This window comes from Bos taurus, chromosome 6, assembly GCF_002263795.3.
Source record: "Bos taurus isolate L1 Dominette 01449 registration number 42190680 breed Hereford chromosome 6, ARS-UCD2.0, whole genome shotgun sequence".
Taxonomy (NCBI): Eukaryota; Metazoa; Chordata; class Mammalia; order Artiodactyla; family Bovidae; genus Bos; species Bos taurus.
In genome coordinates this window covers 61,582,443-61,599,820 of record NC_037333.1, presented here as the reverse complement: position 1 = coordinate 61,599,820, position 17,378 = coordinate 61,582,443, and the positions used below count along the sequence as shown (strand labels likewise).

The following is a 17,378-nucleotide window of genomic DNA, read 5'->3' as shown; positions in this document are numbered from 1 at the left end:
AGGAATATATTCACTGAGATCCTTGGCAAAGGGACTTTCTTCCACTCTCAACACTTTTTTTTTGTTTTTACTAGATGAAAAATAGCCACAACAAATTGATCTGGGCCCTGAGATTCATAAGTTTCTGAACTAGAAGGGACTGCAGGAATGGGCACGTGCTACAAGTTGAGAGGAGAGGAAGGACCCAGAGCCACGGGTTCCTGCATTTGTCTGGAGCTGTTACCACTCACTCAAGGTATAGCCAGTGTTTCATGAAAGACACAAAATGCATGTCGACTGGAAAAATGCATAATCTAAAAGCTGAGAATTATGTTTTACTTGGCAGACTTGCTAAGGAAGTAAACCCAGAAGACAGCCTCTCAGATAGCTATGATGAACTGCTCTGAGGGGTAAGGGATGAGCCAGGATATACAGAAGTTTCTGCAACAAAAACCAGGTAGTCAGAACATCAAAAGATTACTGTTCATAAAAGAAAACCAAACATCTCAAGTTAATGAATTTAGTGCTTTATATGAATGGAAAGATGCAAGAGTCTGGGCTCATTAAAGTCATTCCTCTGATATGCACCCTAACTTCCTAGGGCCAGTATCCTGCTTTTCTCCATCCTGAATCCCCTCAGGGTGCACAGTAGTGGGTGGCTGCAGTGGATGGAGGCCTGGTGGAGGCAACATCCTTTGCTTACCGATGTGGCAGGCAACATTTCCATATGCAAAATAAGTGCATCACATTGGATTGTGTGTTTGAGACTAAATGATAGTCTCAAAATTTCCTGCAACATGCAAAAAAGCACTCACATTAAAGGGTTGAAGGATTCTTTCATTTAGCAGGAACATTTTTTAGCACTTTGAGGGACTATATTAAGCATACAGAGAGCTCAAATCAACACCTCACTCACTGTGAAATTCCAAGTCAGAGAATCATTTTATAAAACATGATAGGGCCCTTCTAGTAACACTGATAACCCAATCCTGTTGAATCCTGTTGAAACCATGGAACATTGAATTGCATCAAATATAATATGCTATCAACAAGTAGGCTTTATAAGTTTAAATTTTAGCAAAGTAAATAAAGACAAACTGATTGCACATTAATTTGATTACTTTTATTGAATGTGTGACTGGCATCATATAAATATTATGAATGACTTGGTCTAATACAATAAAATCTATCCAATTGGAATTCTTGCAAAAACATATCCTAAAAAAATTAGAAGAATGAAAAACACTGGCATAGAATCGCCTCAGAAATCTCAAATGGAATTATCTGATGGATCTGGAATGCCATTAGAAAAATTTCTATTCATTTACTTGAAGATCTGTAGAGAGAAGGTTAGAAGTCTTGATATAATGGAACATTATTTCTATGTAGACACTGCAAGAAGGAATAGCTACAATGACACGACCTAAGAACACCACCTTTATCCTGAGTTACTAATAATTTATTTCAAAAGTTGGTCTAATACTCCTACTCTTACTCTTTGATGAACAAACTTTCATCAAAATGGCCTTTCTAAGGGATAAACTCTTCAGTTTACAAAGACTACATTCTATTCTTAAGCAAGCAATTCTGATTTTATATGTGTAGCACCATTAACTAGAAATGGAAAAGTTGCTTTTTATTTTGTACGTTTTTTGCTGTAAATTTTACTACTTCAAACTTTTTTTGTGTCTGCCAAAGGGAAAAAAATAAAATCAATATTTGAGTTTAAACTTGAAAATGTGATGAGAAGAAATTAGTGTAGCTACAGTGCATATGGGTGTGTTGTTCTTTGCTTTGTTTTGCCTGTTTTCTAGAATGTAAGCTCATGAAACATATATTTACAGACAGCTTCTTCTCTGCCTGTTACAGAGATTAACAATCCCTTTCTCTCGATGAGCATAGATGCTATCATTTACTGAGTAGTTGTTGTGTGCTCCATACTATACTAAGTTCTTTAGACTCATACAAGAATTCTATGACAAAGGTCAGATTAAAATGGTGAAAACCTGTACATTATTCATTCAAGAAGTATTTATGGAGCAGCTACTACCAGACATTATTCTGGGCTTTGACAGTATAAGAATAAACAAACAAACAAAACGAACCTTAAGTCACTGTTCCTGTAGAAATAACAAAAATAGGAAAAAGCATTCAGAGATGAAAGAATATTTTTAAATTATGACAATTTGAAAACAAATCAGAAGTTACAATGCTAACAGAAAATGCTGAGAAAATATATTCAAAAAATACATTCAAAAGGCAATCTAGAATTGTATGTCCAGTTCTAGAAAGAGGGAAAAATGTGAAAATCATTAGATGGAAACAAACTGATTCTTCCCATTAATAGATTGTAAATAAAAGCAGTTAAGATATACTTCTAGAAGAGGACAAATCATCCATAATGGAAGGTCAGCAAAGCATACAGGAAGGGTGAACAAAGTAGAGTCCACAAAATACCAATAACAATAGTGGTGGTCACACTATTATTTGTGTATGGATAGGTCCTTACCTTAAAAATTATATCTACAAACACACATCAGTATTTTCTTTATTACCATTATATATATATATATACACACACACACACACACACATATATATACATAATGTATACAGTATTATGGGGAAATTTTCCTCTAAAAATTTAACCTGAAATAGATCAATTTATATGAAGAGAAAATTAAGTTCTGTTATCCTTTAAACAAAATTTTGAATAATGGCTTCTTCTAGGTGCTGCTGTTTTAATCAATTGTTATTTTTATTGCCTATTTTTATGCTCAAATTGTCACAGCTTAGCCAGTGGGAGGTCTTTTTAAGCTGGCTTCCAAGTCTTGTCAACAGCATATCAGAACATTTCAAAGTGTACTTGCTTGCTGGTAACAAAAATTTCTACCCTAATCTTGAAATATCTCTTTCCCAAGGCATAGAATTATCTCCTCCTAGAAGCACTGATATTTTTAGTTGAGAGTTACCATTTCTCTATGATATCCCTCCTTGAAATTTTAACTCCTCACAAAACTATAATTAAACCTCCTTACTTTTATAGTGTGATGAACTAAATAAATTTTATTAAAATTTATATAATTACTTGATTTTTAAAATCTGTCAATAAAAACTGCCTAAAAAACAGTGCTAGTATTTTGAGTGATTTGTGATATTTTATTCTGCTATGATTTTATGCACTCAAACTGCATTTCAGCCCAATATCTCTAATTATTTCCAGGAAGTTTCATAATTTTTCAAATTTTTATACAGCAATATTCCTAAAGGTGTTGCTTTCTTTAATACGTTTTATAATTACTTTTAATTATGAGACAAAAATTTTAAATCAACTGCTTGGCAAATGTCAAGACATATACTTCATCCATCTATGAAATAAAGTGAAAATGTTAGTCGCTCAGTTGTGTCTGACTCTTTGAGACCACATCCATGGCAACTGTAGCCTGCCAGGCCCCTCTGTCCATGGAATTCTCCAGGCAAGACTACTGGAGTGGGCTGCCATGCCCTCCTCCAGGGGACCTTCCTGACTCAGGGATCAAATCCAGGACTCCTGCAATCCAGACAGACTCCTTAGCTTCTGAGCCACCAGGGAAGTCCCCATCCATCTATACACAAAGACTTAAAAAAAATTTTTTTTTGGTAGTACATTTTTTAATTAAAATAAGAAAAGCATTGTATCTGTAAACAATAAGGCAAATTAAAATTGGAAACAATCTTAATTTTTGCTTGGAGAGAAACTAAGATTCTGATGCATGCAAAAGGATGCAATGCATCATGGAAGTTCGGTATCTAAGCCCTCACGGAAAAAGCATCTTCAGATCTCTTTGATGATACTTATATGGGAAAATGGTACCCTCTGGTACAAGACTGATTGAAACTGACACTTTCAAGTCTATGCTCAAATTGGAAAAAGGTCCCCTAAGGATAGAGAGGCAATACTCAATTAAAGATGCTTGATTGTTAGAGAAAATGATACTGATTATCTTGCCTCTGAACCTCAAATTAATTATGCAAGATAATCCTTACAATTTAAGACTGCCTCTATTTATGTGATCTATTAGAACTATCTGAACCTCCTGGCCACTTAACATACGGCTTTTCAAAAGTAGCTGGAAAACGTGTTTCTTTCCTAGCCAGAATTTATTCAAAAATTTTAAGGACAATAACTTGAGATATATCATCTAGACACATTAATATTTATAAATCTAGGTTTAGCTTTGCCAAAACAGAGCTGCTACTAGAATCCAAGCTCTCACAATCATTCAGATTTGTACAGTTTAAAAACCAAAAGTAATTTTGGCTGAATCTGAAATGATAATTTGTCCCAAATCATTGCCTTAAGGTCCTATAGTCATTACAATGGGAAAGCAAAGCAAAGAAATTGATCTATAGTAAAAGGTAGGCTTCCCTAAGGTTGTTTCTATGCTAGGATCATCAGTTAATACATAATTTTAAATATCTGTATAGAGTACAAAATCTGATATTTTTTTGAGATACCAACTAGGTTATGTTGCATGCACCAGTTCCAATTATCTGATTCTGAGTAACTCCAGGACTATGTTGAGAGTTCTGAGCCACCCTGACTCCAAGAAACTAGAAAGAATTTCTTAGAACATTACCTCTACCTTTCAAAATATGAACAAATATTCTTTCCACTTCAAATTAAGGTATCTAATACATTTTGATTTCTATAAACATCTTTGAAACTAAATGTTTATTATATCCAAAGATGTTCAATTTAATAGGAAAAAACCTTCACTCAATGCTTACTAAAAGCCTATATACCTAGAAATGGGGATAAAACAGTGAACAAAATAGACACAATTTTTCCATCACTGGGTTCTCAGCAGGAATGTAATAATTTTGATAATAATTATCTAAATAGTAAAAGATCTTCAACACTATTTAACAAACTAAATCCAATAATGCATAAAGAGGACCATACACCATGATTAATTTGGATTCATTCCAGTGTCATAAGGATGATTCAATATACACATCAATCCATGTGATACATCACATTAACAAAAGGAAAGATAAAACCACACAATCACCTCAGTAGATACAGAAAAAGCATTTGACAAAATTCAACATTCATTCATGATAAAAAGTTTCACCAGAGGTAACATATCTCAACATAATGAAAAACCATTTATGACAAACCCACTGCTAACATAATACTCAGTGGTGAAAAGCTGAAAGCCTTCCCACTAAACTCAGGAATAAGACAAGGATGTCCACTTTAATTGTGTCTATTTAACACAGTATTAGAAATCCTAGTCACAGCAATCAGGTAAGAAAATAAATAAAAGGTATCCAAACTGGAAAATAAGAGGTAGAACTGTCACCATCTGCAGATGACAAGATACTCTATATAATGAACCCTAAAGTCTCCACCAAAAAAAAAAAAAAAAAAAACTATTAGAACTAACAAATGATTTCAGCATGGTAGTAGCATACAAGATTGACACATGGAAATCCATTGCATTTCTATACATTATTAATGAAATACCAGAGACAGTAAAAAAAAAAAATCCCATTTAAAATCACGTAAAAACATGCCTAGGAATAAACTTAACCAAGGAGGTGAAAGGTTTATATGCTGAAAACTATGAGACATTGATAACGGAAATCAAAGGTGATTCAAAGAAATGGAATGATATCCCATGATGTTGGATTGTGGGAAAGCTGGACAATTACATATAAACTAGACATTTTTCCAAAGAAGACATACAGATGGCCAACTGGCATGTGAAAAGATGTTCTGTGTTGCTAATTATTTGAAAAATGCAAGTCAAAATCATAATGAGATATTACCTCACACAGGTCAGAATGGCCATTATAATAAAGTCTACAAATAACAAATGCTGGAGAAAAGATATTTCATCAAAATGAAAGAATGGTTGCTCTTCAAGGGTACTGAACACAGAATAATTATAAATATACTTTAATAAAAATCTTAATATTAAAAGAATGATTACTAAGAAGAGGCTTACCATTTCTAGGCCATTTTATGCCTTTTTGTTTGATGCCAAAATAATCAGCCAAATTTCATGTCTTCTGTATGGCCAATAATAGATGATGTTTCCTTTTTAGAGTTTTTCTTCTTAAATCTTTTCAGAAGACCTATCTTTCTCTTTGAGTTGTTCCTTTGAACTCTTTCTAAGGTCCCTTTGTATCTTTCCAATTTTGAAACAGAGAACTAAATATTAAACTCTAGAACTACCTGACAAATTGTATATGAAGCAAAAGAATGATCTTAGGAACTCAAATGCTCCATATGTTTTCTTTCTTTAATATTGTTTTAGAAGCCTTAAATGAGGAGACTATGCATAGTGGGTCAATGGAGGCAAAGGCCTCCTACACAGAGGAAATCCTGACTGACAACTTCCTCATCACCTCTTTTCTTATTAGGACCTCAGACCCTGTGCCCTCTGTTTTCTTGTGTGCTACCATGTACTTCTTCCAAAGAGAGTTTTCCATGATCCTAAACAACTCAGCTTTCTCACAGTTTTTGCAGATTGTCCATTGCAAAAATAAAGAAATTAAGATAACCTTAACTAATCATAAGGATCTTATATTTTCAGTAAGTTACTGAGCAAAATAACTCCAACATCTGTAAGACCTAGAAAGAAAACTATGCCTCCAGTCTTTTGGCTCTCTCTCTTCATTCTCTTTGGTTCTGGTGATGTTACACCTCAGCAGACATGAGATAAATATATTTTGCTACTTGGACTGGTGATTCTGATAAGGATGAAAAAAGTTAATTATTTCTTAATGACACACATATCCCTTCAGGGGTGGGCAATAAAGGATCCCATATTTCTTTGCACACAGCAGTCTCTAAGTAAACATCTGTTGAATGAATGAACTAATGACAAACAAGTTACAGATGACACTGAATCCTTTAAATCATAAGGTCAAGGTAAGTTTCCTCTACATTTTAAGAAATAGAGACTTTTATCGTTTTTTTGGTTTTTGCTTCTGCTTCATGAAAGTAAATTATAATTACCTTATTCATCATTCTCAGACAAGGGATGACAATTCATTCTTCTTTCATGAATAATTAACTCAGAATATTAAAGTTCATAGAGGTAATCTAAGATATTAGGGAAGCAGCTGTTTCTTTCCAAAGGAAATTACAAATCATGGCAGTACAAATCCTTTTTGGAATAAGGCAACATCATAAACCTATAAGTTAAAATGTTTCACTTATCAATTTTTAATTATAATAGGAAACAGAAAAATATATTCAGTTAACACATTAATAAGTATAGTCTTTGTTTAGGTTATGAGTAGAAATAGAGAAGGAAGCAAAAGAGATCAAGAAGATGGAGGGAGAGGGAAAATGGAAGAGACAAAAGGAAAGAAAGAAGCATGCAGGAAGAATTGAAATAGAGAATTATATCCTATTAAAGGCTTTTTTTTTGGAGAAGGACATGGCAACCCACTCCAGTACTCTTGCCTTGAAAATCCCATGGACGGAGGAGCTTGGTGCAGGCTACTGTCCATGGGGTCGCAAAGAGTCTGGCGCGACTGAGCAACTTCACTTTCACTTTCACTAAAGGCTTTTTAAGCAATTACTGCTCCAGGCTGTTAAAGTTGGCCTATGGTGTTTCCCGAGTAGGATTAAACAGCAAAGTCAAAATTTGAATTTTCCTAAAGAGTCAAAGGATAATAAGCTATGAGCTGAAAGTTTCCTATAATTTAAAGACTATAATAAAATTTTAATATTAATTTAGGGAGAGAAATACATTTTTCCTACTCTATCAGTTATAAATAAGTTTCAACTGCAAGTAAAGAAAACATGATTAAGAGCAGCTTAAACAGTTTCTTTTTTTCCCTCACAGAACAATAAGTTTAAGGGAAGGCAGTACCTGTGTTCACTGACTGTTCAATGATGTTACTGAGGGTTCACAAACTTTTTTCTCTATGCCCTGGCCACAGTAAGAGACCTCTTTTCATCATTGTGGCCTCCCAATCTCTTAATAACTCCTGAACTAACAGGCCTCATGACAACAGGTAAGGAAAGAAGAGCGCAACTGGAGAAAAGTAATAAAGAATAAGGCCAAAAGGGCCTTTCTGCATGCCTGTCCCTCCTCATCAGAGAAGGCATGGTATCTGGGACAGCTCACTCAGCCCCTTGGGCTTGCATCTCACAGGCTAGTACCACATCTCATGAGGAGATGGGCTTGTGAATGGGATTGTGTAAATCACCGTGTTCACCACACTCACATTTTTAAGAGTTCTATTTATTTTGCCTGGGGTCACAGCCATTTTTGCTTTGGTAGTCATGCTCCAGTGATCTAGTGGCAAGCAGAAGAAAGATTTTGCCCTCATATGAAATTTAGTTCAGGGACAAATATATTGTCTTGCTATTGTACTCATTCATTCAAAGACACACTCCAATTTACATAACATGGATCTTATAATCAAATCAATAGCGGGCCTTTGAAATTTCAAAATGCCACCACAATACATGAAACTTCTCCAGTCTGCCAGGTCCTTACAGTTTAAAATGCAAAATACTGTGTGCTCCAAGCAAACTTAATTCTTTATGAGTTTAACTTGTCATCTAAGTCTTACAACAGAAGTACTTGACCTTGTGTATATTCAGTGAATACAACCGAACATGAATATTCTCATTTTCTCTCACGGACACTCAGGAAAACACAAGCTTGTAAGACAAATTATGTACTCTTTCTGAGTTCTCTGAACAATAAACCTAATTCAAAGTTAGTATTCCTAATAATTACACACACATACACATTTATATACTAGGGTACATATATATATATATGTGTGTGTATGTATACAACCATATATAAGTATATATAAACTATCACATATAATTAGTATATATAAACTGGGCTTTCCTGGTAGCTCAGATAATAAAGAATCTACCTGCAATGCAAGAGATCCAGGTTTGATCCCTGAGTAGAAGGGAATGGCGACCCACTCCAGTATTCTTTCCTGAAGAATTCCTCGGACAAAGGAGCCTAGCAGGCTACAGTCCATGGGAACACAAAGAGTTGGACATGGCTGAGCAACTAACACACCTAAAAGAAAAAAAAACAAACTGGTAGACATATTTATATATATAAAACATATATTATAATAAGTTACATATATATAAACTATCATAGATAATGGTTTCTGGCACTTTACTATGGCTTCATGATTATTTTTATCAAAATTCTTATTATCAATACATTATATTAGAAATGTTTGCATATCATGCTCTCCCACTAGTTGTAATCTCTATAAGGATGCAAGGATTTTGTCACTTATTTCTAAATTCATACTCTCTAGAATAGAAATTTCTACCTGGAAATTAGTAGGTACTTCTTTTTCTCAGAATGAATTAATGAAAGAATGAGTTGGATTTTTTACTTTCTCATTCAGGTCAGTGTCAGGTCAGTGAAGCTGACCTGAATGAGAAAGTAAAAAATCAAACTCACATTTGATGATCCACATTGCTATGATTGTGCTCATACGTTAGAGTTGCTTCCGACTAAAAATCGTTGCTCTCCGTTGGGTTCCAAAGGTATGAAGTCACTAGTCACTGCAGTCCCTGACCTTCAACATAACCTGAAGGTAGTTCAAGGTGAAAATCAGGAATGAGGCCCTCTGTGCTCTGAGAAAAACTGGCAGAATAGGCCTTCCGATAGTTAGATATTTTCAGGAGAAGATTTTAAGAGCTCAATTTCTTGCATCTTTTCATACCTAGAAAAGCCCTGAAATCACTAATGGAGACATCTGCTCCTCATGACTAGCAGCAACCTTCTGCCAAAATGTGTGCTTGAATGCACATATCATCCTTCACTAAAATCATATATACCCTGGTCTTCCCCTCTACCTCTTTGGAGCAGTACCTCAGAGATACCCAAGTGGCTGTCTCTGGGATGTAGTCCTCATTTGACCCCAAATAAAACTTAAGTCACAACTCTCACGTTGTGCTTTTATTTTTTTTAAGTGCTAACATATTTTTGAAAGAAAAAATTAATGAATCTCTTAATGTCCTTCAGATGCCACTGAGAATAAGATGATTTCATATTTCTAACATTGCCTTAGGTCCAATGATTATATAGAAGTTGATATCAAAAGCTGACCTATCACTATTGAGATTCCCCTCTAAAATTACATTCAAGTACCATTGCCAGATAGTGAAAGACAGGGAAGCCTGGAGTGCTGCAGTGCATGGGGTCGCAAAGAGTCAGACATGACTGAGCCACTGAACAAAACCCACCACAATTGCCAGATGCCAACACTAACCTAAACCATTCATTATTTTAATTTTCTATTCAGAAAGAAAGCAACATTTGTATCAACTTGTCTTAAAATTACTTAGAAGCAAAAATACAACTTTAAAATAAAAAACAATCAGGTCTAAGATCTGATTTCATTTACAAGCTAATAAATTAGTCCTATTTTTCCCTGGATGCTGGCAGAAGAGACAAAACTCCTGAGTCAGAGACAAAGGGTTTTATTACTCATGGCACAGCAAGCAGCTGGAGCATCAGCATATTTACAATGGTTCTTCTTGCCCCCAGATCTCACAAGGAAACAAGGAGGAGCCCAGATAGACACTACACATGCAGGGTATGTGCATCCTAACCGAAAAAAAAACTGAGATTGGGGAATCCAAAACCACTTTTATAGAAAGGAATAAACAAGCTTGCCCTTTGTCTGGGGGTAGAAGGAGATATTATCTCATCTCCCAACCTTATCAATTGCATAAACAGCCCTGAAAAATGACCTCAGTAAACAGCAGTTAGGGCTGAATCTTAGGACATTCAGCAAGACATAAAGGACAGCTAGTGACCTACAAAGGACTCCCTCTCCCAGTGAAGCTATTATTACATGAGCACAAATAAATCATCAACCAAAATTTGCAAATTTTTGTTTATTCTGCAGAAAACAGAGAGCAAGCGTATTTCTAAGTAGTTCAATGTTTGGGTTCCACTTAGCTTTTATTCCCACCTACTATGACTAGAGCAAAGAGTTCATAAATGAAATACAAGAAATGAGGCTGCAGAGGAAGTCAAGGTCAGAGGATGAAGGATTTTAAACACCATGATAAGATCATTGGACATACCCAAAGAAAACAGGAGTTACTTGAGGGTTCAAAGTGAGAGAAATTCAATTAGCATTTTAGATAAATGGCAAAAATAGAGGTGGCAGCAGCAGCAGCTTAGTCACTCAGCTGTGTCCAATTCTTTGCAACTCCATGGACTGTAGCCCACCAGGCTCCTCTCTTTATGGGGATTCTCCAGGCAAGAATACTGGAGTGGGTTGCCATGCCCTCCTCCAGGGGATCTTCCCAACCCAGAGATTGAACCCAGGTCTCCCACATTGCAGGTGGATTCTTAGCATCTGAGCCACCAGAGAAGCCCAAAAATAGAGGCAGGAAGGCTAATTTGGAGGCAGTTGAATCATTGTGACTTGACCCAAAGAGTAGGAGTCAGGATGCAGATAAAAGTAGACATGAGATATGTTTAAAAGGTAAAATTGTCCTAATTTAGAGTTTAATTGTATACAAGAGGTAAGGAAGAAGAATTTAAGAAAACTGTCTGCTTCTGGACTTCCCTGGTGGCTCAGACGGTAAAGCGTCTGTCTACAATGTGAGAGACCTGGGTTCGATCCCTGGGTTGGGAAGATTCTCTGGAGAAGGAAATGGCAACCCACTCCAGTACTCTTGCCTTGAAAATCCCATGGACGGAGGAGCTTGGTGCAGGCTACTATCCGTGGGGTCGCAAAGAGTCGGGCACAACTGAGCGACTTCACTTTCACTTTCTTTTCTGCTTAAGCAGCCACAGAATGGTGACACTATTCCTTAATGCACAAAGCACAGAGAATGTAACAAATGAGAGAGTGAAAGTGTTTAGTTCTTTTGATACTATAAGGAGTTTGAGATGTACTGGGACATCTAAGATGTCTAATAGAAGTTGATATGCAGACGTGGTGCTTCAGAGATAAAGCTAGGCCTGTGCCATAGAACTAAATGGTAACTGAAGCCTCTGAAGGAGAAGGAGATCATGTGGGAGCATATGAAGAATAAGAAGGAAAAAAAAAAAAAAACAGGCTCAGGTGATAACTTTCAAGTATAACCAAACCCTGCATCACAATCCCTCAAAGACTCAAAAGAATTACAATTAGAAAGAAGAAAGAAAATCAAGAATGCATGATACCACAGTCACTATGATTCCACAGAATATTTCAAGAAAAGAGACATCAGAGTCAAATGCTATGGTGAATTCAATTGACTTCAGGACTTAACATGTTTATTAAATTGAATAAGGAGCTCTTTGATGTGAGGAGTTTCATTGGAATCATGGAGGAAGAAATCATGTCAACAGAAAGAGAAACAGAAGTGAGATGAAGAAATGACAGATGTGTGTGTGTGCAGGCAATTGTTTCAAGAAGTGTAAAGTATAAATGGAAACAGAAAATTTCCAGGATATGTTTTATTTTTTAATGATAGGAGAGATTTGAATATGCTTTAAATGAACATAGGAAGGAACCAATAGATAAAGATTAACGAAGTGGATATAAGACAGGAGAGATAGTCAAAAGAGATGTTAAAGGAGAATTTTCAGAAACATAAAATCACAACTCTCATACAAATATAAAAAGAACATGTATCAAAAATGCTCTTTGATTTGCTAAACAATGAGGTAATTTGTAAGATATTAAGACCAGCTCAAAGTGATTTAATCAGATGATTTACTTTTAAGTATTACCAAAGAACGGAGAAGGCAATGGCACTCCACTCCAGTACTCTGGCCTGGAAAATCCCATGGACGGAGGAGCCTGGTGGGCTGCAGTCCATGGGGTCACTGAGGGTCGGACACGACTGAGCAACTTTACTTTCACTTTTCACTTTCCTGCATTGGAGAAGGAAATGGCAACCCACTCCAGTGTTCTTGCCTGGAGAATCCCAGGGACGGGGGAGCCTGGTGAGCTGCCATCCATGGGGTCACACAGAGTCGGACACAACTGAAGTGACTTAGCATAGCATAGCATAGCATTACCAAAGAAAGGCTTCCTGGATAGCTCAGCAATTCAGGGGATCCCAGTTGGACTCCTGAGTCAGGAAGTTCCCCTAGAGAAGGGATAGGCTACCCACTCCAGTACTCTTGGGCTTCCCTGGTGGCTCAGACAGTAAAGAATCCACTTGCAACACAAAAGACCTGGGTTTGATCCCTGGGTTGGAAAGGTCCCCTGGAGGAGGGCATGGCAACCCACTCCAGCATTCTTGCCTGGAGAATCCCCATGGACTTAGGAGCCTGGTGGGCTACAGTCCCTGGGATCACAAAGAGTTGGACACGACTGAGCAACTAAGTGTAGCACAGCACGTTATCAAAGAAATGCAAGGACAAGATTGCTTCAGATCAGATCAGATCAGTCGCTCAGTCCTGTCCAACTCTTTGCGACCCCATGAGTAAGTGCAAATTGATTAATATCCTGAAAAGCAAAAACTGAAGTCTTTAGTGCTTTTATACAGAAGAGAAAATTTAGACAGACCTTATTTACATCACTATAGTGTAAAATGCATAAATGAACTATTCATGTAACTTCACTAAGTCTGGGACCTTTAAATCATAATAAACTGTGAGCTGAACAAAGTACATTCCCCTGGATAACCCTTGTGTGGACCTGTAAAACAATGACCCCCTTATGATAACAAAAGGACATTCTGTTCACCTTTGATCTTATTTACAAGTTCCAAACAATTTTTCTTGATGAGCATTTGCTAAGAATATGTATCCTCAAGTTCTTGACAATTAGCAGAAACACTCAAAAAAAAAAAAAAAAAGAATGAAGTTAATGAGCTGAAATTAGAGACAGGATTATGAAAAAGGAACCCAAACTGGTGAAGGGCTCCTGGGGTCAGCAACAGTGTCAATCCACTAGGTCTGATAACAGAGCAAATGGTTACCATGACCTTTTGAGACCTATAGCTCCAGTGTAAATGCTGTGGACTTTGATAGAGGAACACATTCATCACCAACCCCTGAGCCTGAGAAGGAGGATAATAAGGGCAAGACTATTCCTCAACATTCTCCTGCTCTCTGATTTCTGGTGACTTCCACTGGCAAAATCCAACCTGGTGCCAGAGGGCAAAGGAGCCTTGATATAGGTCCTACAGCTCATTCTCCTGGGACATAAAGCAGGGTAGAAATGGTGGAAAGTGGACGCAGAGGGCAGATGAAGAATATCCAGCTCAGGAAGGGAACTAGAGCTTAGAGGGAAAGATAAGCCTTTGAGAGGAAAGAGGACTTTTAGGTAGCAGGAAGATAAAAGGTAATGAGTGTAGTTATAAGGTTGTTTGTACATTGGAAGGTATTTCTGGGGCTTCTTAATGAATTGAATTTACTATCTTTAAAGTCATTATATGAGGATGGAGTTGATAGCAACAAGGTTGGTGAGACTGGAGGTTTTAAGAAAAGAGGAAAATTTGGGGATGCTCTTGTAGAGAAGTATAGAGGGAACTGACCAGATAAATAATAGTAAGAATTTTTGAAGGAGGGGGTAGAGGTACAGAAAAGGGGACTTATATCCTCACTTCCTTCATGACATCTCCTGTGACTTCAGTACAAGTATAAAAGAACAATGACTAATTGGTACAAACCAAAAGAATTCTCTTGATGGACTCTAATATTCATGGCTGTAGTGTCTCATTGCATTCTGATTACAAATTAGTACATTCTTTTATTGCTTCTCAGGAAAGGAAACAGATGGCCAATGGTTATGATTGGAATGAATCCATCTTGTAAGCTAAAATATCCAAGATTATTTCAGGTCAATGTGAATTCAGTAAACTTTGTAATCATATTCATATTATTTTTCATAAATTAACCAAATTAGCAAAACTTGCTCAGGGTATCAAGTGTCATCATTGGTTCTGAGAAAATACAGTGCCCAGCAATTTTTCATAACACTGACTACTAGGAGTATTTGTAAAATACTGCCTGGATTATGATACCTAATGAGTTAACAAAACAAATTTCCTTTATTATGTTACAGTTTTAGATGTTACATCTTTCATCAGGCATTTTTAACAGAAATCCAGAATGATGTAAAAGGGAAGGCCACAATTATTTCAAAAGAAAGATGTTGAAATGCAGCGTATAGTCAAACAAACTGGCTAGCAATGTAGGATGATTTGTTTTGTGCCAAAGTATGATCACGTGGCTCCGTAAGGCACAAGTTCTGAGCTTCTGTAACTTGCTGCTAACACCACTTCCAGTTCTCTTTGGCAATTATTATACATTGCTGTAACATCTACAACAGTATCTTCCAACAGCAAGTACCTCCTACTTGAATCCTGTCATTTTCTATATTTAAATAAGCCTTTTCCTAGATCATTTCAACCAAGAGTTTCAACAACAAAGAATTTGTTGAAATATCATGGTAGGCAAAGAACTGTACTATGAACTCACCAAGACTATATATCTAAGTCTCAATAAATGTCATTTTCACTTTCTACCATGTTTCTTATGGATGTGCATACATGTCCTCTCTTCTCTACTAGAATATAAATTTCTTCTATGTAAGCTCTAAGGAGATCCAACCAGTTCATTCTGAAGGAGATCAGCCCTGGGATTTCTTTGGAAGGAATGATGCTAAAGCTGAAACTCCAGTACTTTGGCCACTTCATGCGAAAAGTTGACTCATTGGAAAAGACTGATGCTGGGAGGGATTGGGGGCAGGAGGAGAAGGGGATGACAGAGGATGAGATGGCTGGATGGCATCACTGAGTCGATGGACGTGAGTCTGAGTGAACTCCGGGAGTTGGTGATGGACAGGGAGGCCTGGCGTGCTGTGATTCATGGGGTCACAAAGAGTCAGACACGACTGAGCAACTGAACTGAACTGAACTGAACTGAAGCTCTCTCTTATTTACCACTGTGTACCTTGTGGAAATAGCACATTGTGGGCACTCATAAGCATTTGGTAAATATTTGATGAATGAATGGATAGGTGGCTAAATGAATACAAGAGAAAATTAAATGGTCTGTTAATTAACAAATATTTGAAAAGCTCTCATCTATTTATGAGCTTTTCTGGTGGTTCAGTGGTGAAGAATCTGCCTGCAGCACAGGAACTATAGGAGACATGGATTTGATCCCTGGGTCAGGAAGATTTCCTGGAGAAGGGCATGGCACCCTACTTCAGTATTCATGCCTGGAGAATCCCATGGACAGAGGAGCCTGGCAGGCTACAGATCATAGGGTTACAGAGTCTAACACAAGTAAAGCAACTTAGCATACATGTATATCTGTTTATCACCTCAAAGGGAGTAGTGTATGCCATTGCTAACTGTTTTACTAGGCATATCAGATGAAAATGTATCTAATTATATTCTTCAATAACTATGTCATAAATCAACTAGAGAACTAAAATGAAAATTTCCTCAATGTGGAAATGTAAAGCATAAACTCTTAGTTTTGCTTTATAGATGAGATTATGAAAAACTTAAATGGTTTACAAAATTGACACAAATGCTAAGAGCAGCATTATCCATAATCACTAGAAAGACAAAAGGCTCAAATATCTACCAACTGTTAAATAAATTAAAAAATTCAGTATGTCCATGTAACGGAGTATTATGTAAAATAAGAAAGAGTGAAGTGTTAATATATGCTGTAGCATGGGTGAACCTTGAAAACATTACATAAAGTGAAATTTATATGAAATGTCCAGAGGAGGCAAATCTATAGAAACAGAAAATATTTTAGTAGTTGCCAAGTCTGGAAGCAGAGTGAATAAAGAGTGACTGCTAATGGGAATTAGGTTTCTTTGAGGGTAATGAAATGTTCTCAAATTAGACTGTGACAATTGTATAATTCTGCAAATATACTATAAAGCATTGAATTGTATGTTTAAATGGGTGAATGGCATGAAATACAAATGATATTAAATAAAGCTTCTTTTAAAAAGTAAAGATTAAGTGACTTGTTCAAAGTTACATGAATAATTAGTGCAACCAGAACTATAATCTACTTTCTCAACAGGTACAATTATTTCTTCTTACTTTGCTGTTGTCTTGTGTGCAACAGTTGGATTTTTCACTCCTTTATTTTCTGAAATCTTCATTGCTTTTTTGCCATTTTCATATTTTTATTTAGTTGTCTTTCTCCACCCCCCTGCCATTTCTTAACTTCCTCAAGAACTCTCATGCTGTCCTTTCCAGCTGTTAAATGACCTACATTTTAATGATCACGACTCAATTTCTTATTTGGCTGCACATCAGGATGACTTCTCATGCTATTAATCTATTTCTTTCACAAAAGGGACATTTGGGACCAAGCATGTGAAACTTCCTGGGAGGACTTTGTAGAAGAAGATGACTTTAGCAAAATGTGACCAGCAGGTGGGAAACCACGGAACAA

At 36.5% G+C, this 17,378-nt stretch overlaps 1 protein-coding gene across 1 annotated transcript in view; it reads right to left on the bottom strand.

Annotated features, from left to right (window-relative positions):
• GRXCR1 (glutaredoxin and cysteine rich domain containing 1) overlaps nucleotides 1-9,034 on the bottom strand; it is a 238,684-nt gene extending 229,650 nt beyond the window's left edge. Inside the window, exon 1 of the mRNA XM_059887754.1 lies at nucleotides 8,884-9,034. Coding sequence (XP_059743737.1) covers nucleotides 8,884-8,997 — 114 coding nt within the window. The 5' untranslated portion in view covers nucleotides 8,998-9,034. The remainder of the gene's footprint in view (nucleotides 1-8,883) is intronic.
• Between the last annotated feature and the right edge of the window lie 8,344 nt (nucleotides 9,035-17,378).